Here is an 11,357-nt window from a genome sequence, read left to right as displayed (position 1 = left end):
TTATTTAATTTAATATTTTTGAAAACTACTTTTATTTAATTTAGTATTTTTGAAAAAAAATTATTTAACTTAATTTTATAAAATATTTTATATGTGTTCTTAAAGGTATATTTATCCTTTACTATTTTATATTCTTTAACTCAATTTAAAGAGTTATATAAATCTTTTATTAATTTGGGTCCATCTACCCCAAAAATAATTCTCCCTTTTAATATTTGATTTCCACTTTCATACTTTTAAGTATAATTTTTATGTCAACCTAAAAAGTTTTCATCATACTGAGGTATTGGCGCTCTCCACTTGCGATACTTTGAAATACTACAATCGTCAAACCGCATGAGAACTGAAACAATCGAAGAAGACACCACCACGCTATGGGAAAGCAGAAACAGCAGGTGATCTCCCGTTTCTTCGCTCCCAAACCTAAAGCCCCTTCATCATCTTCATCTTCAATACCATCATCACCATCACCATCTCCATCTCCATCTTCGCTCCCAAACCCACCAACCCCTCCACCGAAAATCTCCACCACTGTCACTTTCTCTCCTTCCAAACGCCTTCCTTCCTCCCACGTGTCCCCCTCCACCAAACCCCCCAAAGCCCCCAAAATCTCTCACCCCATTGACCCCTCTCTCCACCAAAAGTTCGTACAGAAGCTTCTTCAGCCTTCTTCCTCAACACCCACAAAGCTCCCACTTCCAACCACCAAGTACACTCCACTGGAGCAACAAGTCGTGGACCTAAAGCAAAAATACCCAGATGTTCTATTGATGGTAGAAGTTGGGTATAGGTATAGATTCTTTGGTGAGGATGCTGAGATTGCAGCTAGGGTGTTGGGCATTTATGCTCATGTTGATCACAATTTCTTGACTGCTAGCATACCAACTTTTCGATTAAATGTCCATGTGAGGAGGCTTGTCAGTGCAGGGTTTAAGGTAGGTGTTGTTAAGCAGACCGAAACTGCAGCCATTAAGGCGCATGGTTCGAATAAACTGGGACCCTTTTGCCGGGGTTTATCGGCATTGTACACGAAGGCGACGTTGGAGGCAGCAGAGGACGTGGGAGGTGGGGAAGAGGAATGTGGGTCTTATAATAATTACTTGGTTTGTGTAGTTGAGAAAGGGATTAGTGTAGAAAATAGTAAAGATTGTGGTGTTGGGGGTGGGTTTGATGTGAGAATTGGGATTGTTGCAGTTGAAGTATCAACGGGGGATGTTGTTCATGGGAAGTTCAATGATAATTTTATGAGGGCTGGGCTTGAGGCTGTGATTTTGAGCATGTCTCCTGCTGAATTGCTTCTTGGATACCCGCTCTCTAAACAAACAGAGAAGGTAGATTTTAGTTACAGTGTCATTTGGTGTCTTAGCAGAAGTGGGAGATATTTACTTTTTCATATGCGTTTATCGTGTCGTTCCTTTTGTGTTTTTATCTATATAAGACTTCTATGTAATTCCATTGAACTCCATTATTGGTCATTTCTATTTATAGAAATCAAATTATTATTCCTTCAAGGCTCCCTTCTATATAGCACATTGAACTCCATGATTAATTATTTGTATAAATGGAAATCTACTTTGGTTCTACTTCAAAAGGGTGCAGGACCATCATTGTTTCATCTGGATGTTCTTAAAGGTTTGATCTTTTTCTTAAAGGCAAATAAATAAAACTATTGGCAAGCATTCTTAGTTATTCAACTTATTCCTTATAATGAAAAAAAAAGGGAAGAGTTCATAATTTTGAAATCCAAACCAGACTTATTCAAATTAATTATGCTAGAACTGCAGTGCGGATTCAATTTAATTGTTATTAAACATAAGTGGTAATGGGGAATCCATTTGCTTTTATTGAAATAATTTCGAAAATGTAATTCTTTCATATACAATGTTCTCTTTAACTGTTTCATCCTTGGAATAGAACTTATCAACTGATATTTAGCGTGTGATATGGAATACTGGCTTTTAAATTTAGTCTGGTTATTAACTTGAAAGATGCTGGTTATTTACAGATGGCTTATTCAACAGCTTTCTGTAGGCATCTTGTTCATAATGTCAAAATAGATGATTTCAATAAGATACAGATAAATATAAGGAAAATTTGAAACTTATATTTGAATCATATTACACAAAAGAGAAAGTTAGAATGGATTTATATGTGTCATTTTCTAATTTCTACGTTCAGTACGGTACAATATCAAGACACTTCTTGCCAGTCTAATTCTCAGTTACACTGATGGGTTCTCTTTTGTCTAAATCTCTCACAAGGAAAACCGGGATCAAGCAAAAATCCTTGTTCAGTCTTGTCAGTTTTATTGATCTAGGCTTTCCTTTACCCTAGAGAATCTATTTCCACATAATTTTTGCGCTCTAACTTGGACACTTGTTCTAATAGAATTTTTTGTGATTCATATCTGTGTTGGGTCTGAACATGCATAATAAATAGTTATAATGCCCCTTATCTTATTTGAGCAAAAGCCTACAGAATCCCCCTTCTCCATATCTAGTTATGAGTACATATCCATAGAGGGTTTTTTTTTTAGGTCAATGGTTAGGCATTAGAATCAGCAGGTTGTGGTAATTATTGGGTTTATCTTATTGTTGGAGGGTGGGGAATAGGAAATTTGCTTTTCTGAACAGTTTTTGTTTGAGTGATGGGTTTGCTAAGAAATTGTGGTATGGAAATTTTGACTTAATGAGAGTGCAAACAATAGGACTTTCTTTTGGGGTTTTAAGCTTTTGTCCTGTTATGTTACTTCCTAGAATGCCTCTTTTTCAATCCATTGAGAAGGCAACTTTTACTTATAGCAGACATTGTCCAACAGCAAGTGAAGGAAAAGTTCTATAGGTTTTATAATCAAGTTTTAGACATATACTAAATACAAAATTAAGCCATACCTGATTTTGGTCCCTGTCAGTGTCTCCTTATAAGATTTCAGCAGCAACCACCCATAAACCTTGCTCTACTTGAGTGACCATACAACTTCCTTAGCCAGTACATCTTCTGGTATGAGACAACCAAAATGTCATTACTTGGATTTCAGAGGTGTGCTTTAGAAATACCTTTGATCTACCCTTTGCTTTTTCTTATTATTTATTGTATTTGGTGCATTCCATCTTTGCTTTATTATCCGTTTGGAAACCCTCTTCAATAAGAATGGTGGTGATGTCCTTTATGCCATTTAGAAACAAAAATATTATTTAAAATCATTTCTTCATGCTCACGTCCTATAAAATGATTGCATCCAATTTTGATATTTGGCTACTTGAATTTGTATTGATATGACTATATGATGGTTTATTCCTAGTTGCTATTAGCCTATGCTGGACCTGCATCAAATGTTCGTGTGGAGCGTACCTCAAGAGATTGCTTCAGTGATGGTGGAGCACTTGCTGAAGTTATGTCTTTATATGAGAACTTAAGTGAAAATAGTAGAGCTGATCATCAAGTGGACAACACAGAAGTGATGGAACAGGAAAATCATTGCCTGGCAATTGAGGTATAGTGTTTGTTGACTTTCTCGTGTCAGGAACGAAACAGTATGAATTGCTGCTTCTTTGGACATATATTTTCATTTTAGCCACCAACCACCTCTTATGTGAAATTTGTAAGTGTTCATTATGGTTCTGGTATAGCCTTGGTTTCATGAATTGCTTAATCATCGGGTGGTCAATTATCTCAAAAATGCCTTTGTGCCTTCTTTCCTGTTAAAATGTTACCGAATTCCTATACAAAAAAAGGCTAGATTAAAATGTTATAGAGTTATAATTTTCTAGTTTATAAAACCTGTTGCTTGTTATCTACTCTCCACTCTTTAATAATATGATTTTTTTTCTTTTACTTATTTATTTATCTATTTATTTGGATGGGGTGGGTGGAGGATAATGAATGGTTTTTATGAATGATTTACCTTTTTATTTTACTGTCTCTTTTTTGGTTTTTAAGGGAATTATGAGCATGCCAGATTTGGCTGTTCAAGCACTGGCCTTAACCATTCGCCATTTGAAACAATTTGGTTTGGAAAGAATTCTGTGTATGGGAGCTTCGTTTCGGCCCTTTTCAAGCAACATGGAGATGACCCTTTCGGCGAATGCACTTCAACAATTAGAGGTAATTGACACTGTTAATATGTATTTCTGAAATGTTATTAGTTGGACATTTTTTAAGCTCACTAGTTACATTTTAAGTTCTGTACTATTCTACATGTACTGTGAATGACATAAGTAATGTGTTTGGGTTTGTGAATATAACCATATCTATTTCTGGGCATCAACTTGAACCAATGGATGATGACTAGTGAAAAAAAATTCAGCATAGATTATCAAATTTTGTGTTTTGAAGCTTAGGACATTTTCACACTTATTCCATGTAATTAAAAAGGTGATTTGAATTGATATTTTGTTCTTTAACACATTTCAAAATTTTGTTCTTGTTTTGACACTAACCAAATGGTTAAATGCTTTTAGGTTCTAAATAATCACTCTGATGGATCTGAGTCTGGCTCCTTGTTGCATACCATGAACCACACTCTTACCATATTTGGTTCGAGACTTCTTAGGCACTGGGTATGAGATATTGCTCTTGCAATTTTGGTCTTCATTTTCGTGAATTTGATTTTTGAGTTATACTGCATGGCACAGGTATCTCACCCTTTATGTGATAGCAACATGATATCTGCTCGTCTTGATGCTGTTTCTGAGATTGTGATGTCCATGGGTTCTTGCAAAGCATCGCAAAATTTTGGTGGGATTGATGAGGGAGACTCTGATGTCACATATGTACAACCTGAGGTTAATTATTTGCTTTCTTCAGTTTTAACAACTTTAGGAAGGTCACCAGATATTCAACGTGGACTAACAAGAATTTTCCACCGGACAGCCACTGCATCTGAGGTAAATAAATGCCTTATTCTGGTGTTTGACTTTCTTATCTGTATATAATTAACACTTGGTTCTTAGAAGGTCTTATTTATAGTGATCCTTACTATGTAGGTTTTCTTGGTGCTATCTTAACAGACTTGAAATCCATACTGAAATGATAAGGTCATTATGACTGACTGAATTAGTCATGGTCTGTTTGCTGTATGAGGAAGCTATTGATCATCAAAACAACTTTTAGAGTAACCTAGAATTCTTGGATCCACCTCCACCTTAGAGTTATAATTCTTAATTAGTTGAATTCTTATTATTTTTAAATAAGCTGCTCCTAAAATGCCTCTTAGCTGCAGCATTCTGGAGCCATTTGTACAAAATTACATTTCTTGACAGCACATTTATTACTGCATGCTGACAATGATTGGATGGTACAGTTCATTTCAGTCACGCAAGCTATTTTATTTGCTGGGAAACAACTTCAGCGACTTCACATTGAAGAGAAAGATGTTGATGAGAAGGGACAATCAAGGAGTGTGCGCTCTGTTTTGTTAAGAAAGTTGATTTTGACAGCTTCATCATCTGGTATAATTGGGAATGCTGCAAAACTATTGTCCACCCTAAACAAAGAAGCAGCTGATAAAGGGGATTTACCTAACTTATTCATTATTTCAAGTGGCCAATTCCCAGAGGTTTGTATGAAATGTTCATCTTCTCAATTTGTGTTCCATATTGTGAATGTGATGCTTTACTGTCTTCATATATTTTCTAGTCTCTGTTTTGTACTTCAACACCTCATTTATGCACAGGTTGCTAAAGCAAGGTCACTGGTTCAATCAGCAAAGGAGAAATTGGATTTATTAATTGGATTGTATCGGAAGCAGCTTCGAATGAACAATTTGGAATTCATGAGTGTTTCTGGGACCACACATTTGATAGAGGTAGTTCAGCGAAACAAATTTTGCGAGAACTTATATATGTACCTCGCCAGATAACAAAGTATTCTAATAATTTTAATGCTATTTGATCTGCTAGATATTAGTCACTTTTTTCCTTTGATTTACAATTTTAAGCCTCTTGTCTTTCAGCCCTTGCTTTATCAGATTTATTTGAAGTTAACAATTGTTTGAGTATTGAGTAGGAAGCGTTTTAGTTCTGTCCTGTAGAAGCTTAATGTGGGAAAACTGAAGGACTGATTTTCAGTCCTTCTCTTTCCTTTTTTTATTTACCCTTCCTTTTTACTCCTGGTTAATAATTGCGACTTTTTTTTGGTGTATTTAATAACCTATTAGCATTTAGAATGTACCCTCCATACAGTTCATCCTGACTGCACACATATTTTTGTCAAAGTAGGTTTTGGATTATGTTAATGCCCCAATTTTCATGAAATTGTTGGCGGCTTTCTAATTGAGATTCAGCATTGACCACTTGGAATGGTTTCATACTGTGTGTGCACACATGTGCATATTGGTACAATGAATATTTCATTATTACTGGGCTTAGGTCTTCCTTGATCTTCATGTTGGCAATTACACTCTGCCTCAGTGCTTACTAGTTTGTTTATTTATTTCCCTGAGAAGCTGATGTCTTAATCAGGTATTCATATGCTATTTCTTTGGCACTGGTTTCGTTTATGGATGTAAAAATATTGCTTTAAACTGCAGTTACCTGTAGATGTAAAGGTACCTTCAAATTGGGTGAAGGTAAATAGTACAAAAAAGACTGTTCGGTATCACCCCCCTGAGGTATTGAGTGCCCTAGATCAACTATCTCTGGCAAATGAGGAGCTCATGATTGCATGTAGAGGTGCTTGGGACAGTTTTCTAAGGGCATTTGATAAATATTTCTCTGAGTTCCAAGCTGCTGTCCAAGCTCTGGCTACTTTGGATTGTCTGCATTCACTTGCCATTCTGTCAAGAAATAAGGTATGCTTTATATGACTTAAAGTCTAAATCATACTGTCTCCTGCAACTCCTAAGATGTTACATAATCCTTTCTCTCACTGCAGAATTATGTACGTCCAGTTTTTGTTGGTGATAGTGAACCTGTTCAGATGCATATTTGTTCTGGTCGTCATCCGGTTTGTATATCAAATTCGTATAAAGTCTATTGAATGTATTGACCAGTTGAATTGATAAATTTTCTTTTTTCAATTTCTGATGATATTAGTATCTTTATAGTCAGATTTTTTGTTATTGTTCCAATTGCACCATATAAGCCTCTCAATTAGGTTTGGCTTTTTGAATTACCATCGTGTTCAATGATTTGCCTTCTTGAGTTAATTAGGTTCCTTTGGATGTTTTAATAGAGTTGAGGATTTAGAAGTTGGTTATTATACTTCACTTAAGGCAAAACTATGGTGTAAGTATAAGGCTGTTAAGTGAAATGAGTAGCTCAATAGACAATTGAGTTTGGTTCATTTGAAGCTTGCTCAAGCTATTTGGTAAACTGAGCAACTCAAGCTTGAATCTGAAGCCTGGGCTCATTTTTTAGGCGAGACAGAGCTCAAGTATTGTGGTGCTGGTTCAGATTAGCTTCTCTCAAAAAACCAAAATTTTGCTTGGTGGACTATGTGAAATCAGTGTTCAGCTTAATCAAAATGTATACCTAGTTAGATATTGCCAAATTAGAGCTCTAAGATACAGTGCTGTTCCAAGTTCTCAATTATTGATCTATTGTGAAACTACATTTTTATTTGTTTTGGGGGACTATTTCTTCACTGCTTACACAATTATTTATAACCAGGTTTTGGAGACAGTATTACAAGACAATTTTGTCCCAAATGACACAAATTTGCATGCAGACGGAGAGTACTGTGAGATTGTTACTGGACCAAACATGGGTGGAAAGAGTTGCTATATTCGCCAAGTGGCTCTCATTGCTATCATGGCCCAGGTAGAACCAGCACTTGACATTATTTGCTCATGATCCACATTTTATTTGCTTATGACCCTGCTGCTTGTTTTCCTTGTGCTGTTAAACCCCTGACATACGTCTTTTTATCTAGAAACTCAATTATGGTATTTGGAAATATTAGGGTCTCGTCTTAAAGGTATTTATTTTCAGTACTTACATAGACGTTTTCATATCAAGAAAGGTATTTCTTTGGTTTTTGCTTGCTTTCTTTTTTCCACATCTCCAACTGATGTTTGAACTAGATGATTCTGTCTGGTTTGCAAATTCCCCTCTCCAACCAATTTCCTTGTGAAAATTTTAGTTTGGCCAAAGTTTCCAATGTTGAATCATCTCTTAAAATACCAATTTATCCTTTTGTTGCTATTCTTTGACAAAGAATCTCTCACTACCATTCATAAAAATGTGCCCTCTGAACCCTCTAGGTTGGTTCCTTTGTACCAGCATCATCAGCAAAACTGTGTGTGTTAGATGGCATCCACACCCGAATGGGCTCCTCTGACAGTATCCAGCAAGGAAGGAGCACCTTTCTAGAAGAACTGAGCGAGGCATCTCACATAATCCACAATTGCACATCACGCTCATTGGTTATCATCGATGAACTGGGGAGAGGCACAAGTACACATGATGGTGTAGCAATTGCCTACGCTACATTGCATTATCTTCTGGAGCATAAGAGATGCATGGTCCTCTTTGTCACCCACTACCCTAAAATTGTTGATGTCAAGAATGAATTCCCAGGCTCTGTGGGGGCATACCATGTTTCATATATGATGTCACAGAGAGCTATGGATATGGATACGGATACGGATAAAACAGACTCAAAATCTGATAAAAATGCTCAAACTATGGATCATGAGGATGTCACCTACCTTTATAAGCTTGTGCCTGGCGTTTCAGAGAGAAGTTTTGGGTTTAAGGTTGCACAGCTTGCACAGGTTAGTTGCCTCTCTCTCTCTCTCTCTCTCTCTCTGTGACAAAACCCAAAAGCAAACAGTGGCCAACCCAAGAATTTAATTAAAAAAGAAAGGGAAAGCAAAATTTTCTTTTGAGAGTCAACTTATCAAATGAGGTGGGAATATTTTAGTACAGAGTATGAGGATGAGGATGAGGATGAGGCTGAGTTGAAGTTTATATTGCTTTGACGGTTGGGTTTGTTCTCAGTTTGAACCTTCTGACTTTGAGAGTTTTCTTGTTCACTTACTTTTATTTTGACACTTTTTGAGTTAAGTAGGTGATTTACCTTGCATTGCAGCTACCTTCTTCATGTATTCGCCGAGCCAACGTCATGGCTGCAGAATTGGAAGCAATGATTGTCAGCAGAGTGAAAAACAGTTCAGCACAAAAGACGTTACAAGGATCACAACAGAGCATCTCAATACAATCTGGTTGCTCCAGGGCAGAACAAATAGGCCTGGAAGAAGATGCTTGCAGGGAGTTCTTTTTGGACTTGAAATCAGCATTGGGCAATGCTGATCCCGAAAGAAGCCTCCAGTTTTTGAAGCATGCTAGAAGCATTGCAAAAGAGTTGATAGGCAGGTAAAGACGAAACCATTTAGCCATCCTTAAATCACCTGATGATATGTTGACATCTATCTTCCCAGGATTTACTTCATAGTACGTTTGTTTATATCACTTCACAGCATGCATTGAATGTTCTGATTCCATCAATGAGTTTGTTCTTTCCATAGATAAAAGAGAAGATCCAGAAAGCAGAATGGCATATATGTAGGACGGAGAGGACATTGATACTTGCAGATACAAACACACATACAGATGGTGAATGTTTTCAGTTTGTAGATAATTTGTGTGAAGATTTTGTACTCGGATCCCTCCTGACAGTTCCTTTTTGTACTCTCACATGTACCTTCCAGTTTCAGCAATGGTTTTTCTTGAGCTCCTTCATATACCTTTGTTTCAGTATTGGTTTTCTTGAGACTCTGCATTTAGTTATGGGGTCCTGCTCTAGCACTGAATTGGTACCTATCAATAAGCGGGACTAATCACAACAGGTCACATACACCAAATAGAAAAGAGAAAGCATATATGTGCTACAAAATCATTAAAACAAATTTCTAGTACAAATAAATTTAGTTCAAGATTGGACATAAACAATGCCGAAAGAGTGCCCATGGTCATAATTGATAGTATGGAACACTAAAATTGGTTAATATAAACTATAGAGTAGAGATTTTGAAATTGGAATAAAATGGTTATCTATATATATCTACTTTCCCGATTCTTAAGTACTGAACGAAAACTAGAGAATATGTAAAGGGATTGTTCGAACACCACAACATCCATCAATAAAAGAAAGACATATTGTCATTTGCAGTGATGCAGTCCACAAGTAAGCAAGGAAGATTGAAGAAGAGGGTCGGTATTGGAATATTTTGCAATGAAGTTTAATTAGTCCTACTGCTATCTCTCACCATCATTTAATCCAATAACAACAAAGGTCGTATTGTTTTCATGAGTTTAAAGTCAGGGATTCGAGTTAATTTAGTGAACCAGACTTTACAATCTATGGGTCTGTTTGGTTCATGTTTTTAAGAATTGTTTTCTGTTCTTGAAAACAAAAAACACAAAAAACTTGTTTGGGGAAGGGGGTGTGTTTTTGTTTTTTGTGTTTTTTATGTTCTTAAAAACTATTTTTTTTTTATAATAATAAAAAGATGTTTTCATTGTTTTTTCATTATTCATAGAATAGATTGTTTTTCGTGTTTTCTCTTTTTTCTTTTTATTTTTTCCTGTTATTTGTGTTTCCACAAAGGTGAGCTCCACTCAACCACCACACCCTCACCCCACCTCCAAACCCTTTCTTCTTCCTTAAATTATTGAAATTAATATACTTACACCGGTTACAAAGTCATCATTTGTTTAAAAAAATTACAACTGGTGTAAAAATTTCAAAATAAAATAATTTTTTTTAATTTAAATGAATTATGCATATGATAATTATTTATATATTTATAATGTCAAGTTAATGAAAGAAAACACTTTATTAATTAAAAAAAATAACTTTTAAACATGTTTTTTCTTTCACTTATTCTAAAAAAACCTTTTTATTAACTCAATAAAATATGTTTTTTTTTAGAACAAAAATTGTTTTCCAAAATTCGGTTTCCAAACATTTTTTTTTTTTTTTTTCTGAAAACATAAAAATCCGTTTTTAAAAATTGTTTTTTAAAATAATTTTCAAAAATAACAATCAAACAGACCTTATGTCTCTAGAGAATTCAATTGAATTAAGCAAGTTTTACCAATTTTCCACCAAGTTAATGCAAAAACATGTATCAAGTATTAGACTCATCGCAATCCATACAACCCTACCGATACCTTGAACCTTACTCTATAATATAACCCTTAAGTTTGAAATTATTATAACACAACCTCCTTACCCTCAAAATGCTCCCGGGAACATATGATTTCATTAAAACTAAAAACTCCATAAAATGTGTATCTAAGTGCGGCTAATATATATACGTAAGATCTAATTTCATAATAAATTAAAATTTAATTTTTAAAAATTATATTTTTCTTATAATACAAGCAAACTTATAAAATAAAAACATTCAA

General features: G+C 35.3%; 1 protein-coding gene across 2 annotated transcripts; it reads left to right on the top strand.

The window, feature by feature from the left end:
* Window positions 1-261: 261 nt before the first annotated feature.
* LOC100266933 (DNA mismatch repair protein MSH3) lies at window positions 262-9,683 on the top strand. 2 transcript variants are annotated; one of them, XM_010664189.3, is made up of 13 exons: window positions 262-1,331; window positions 3,302-3,493; window positions 3,940-4,104; window positions 4,461-4,559; window positions 4,635-4,886; window positions 5,303-5,557; window positions 5,675-5,806; window positions 6,530-6,790; window positions 6,874-6,945; window positions 7,611-7,760; window positions 8,204-8,716; window positions 9,034-9,317; window positions 9,470-9,683. In XM_010664189.3, the coding sequence occupies exons 1-13, from the start codon at window positions 375-377 to the stop codon at window positions 9,471-9,473; spliced, it is 3,336 nt and encodes a 1,111-aa protein (XP_010662491.2). In that variant the 5' UTR covers window positions 262-374; the 3' UTR covers window positions 9,474-9,683. The 2 variants fall into 2 exon arrangements, with proteins under 2 accessions (XP_010662491.2, XP_019081850.2); XM_019226305.2 differs by lacking the exon at window positions 5,675-5,806.
* Window positions 9,684-11,357: the final 1,674 nt, after the last annotated feature.

The sequence above is a fragment of the Vitis vinifera genome, chromosome 16 (genome assembly GCF_030704535.1).
Source record: "Vitis vinifera cultivar Pinot Noir 40024 chromosome 16, ASM3070453v1".
Classification (NCBI taxonomy): domain Eukaryota; kingdom Viridiplantae; phylum Streptophyta; class Magnoliopsida; order Vitales; family Vitaceae; genus Vitis; species Vitis vinifera.
The sequence above is the reverse complement of the archived record's forward strand: the minus strand, read 5'-3'. Positions and strand labels throughout refer to the sequence as shown.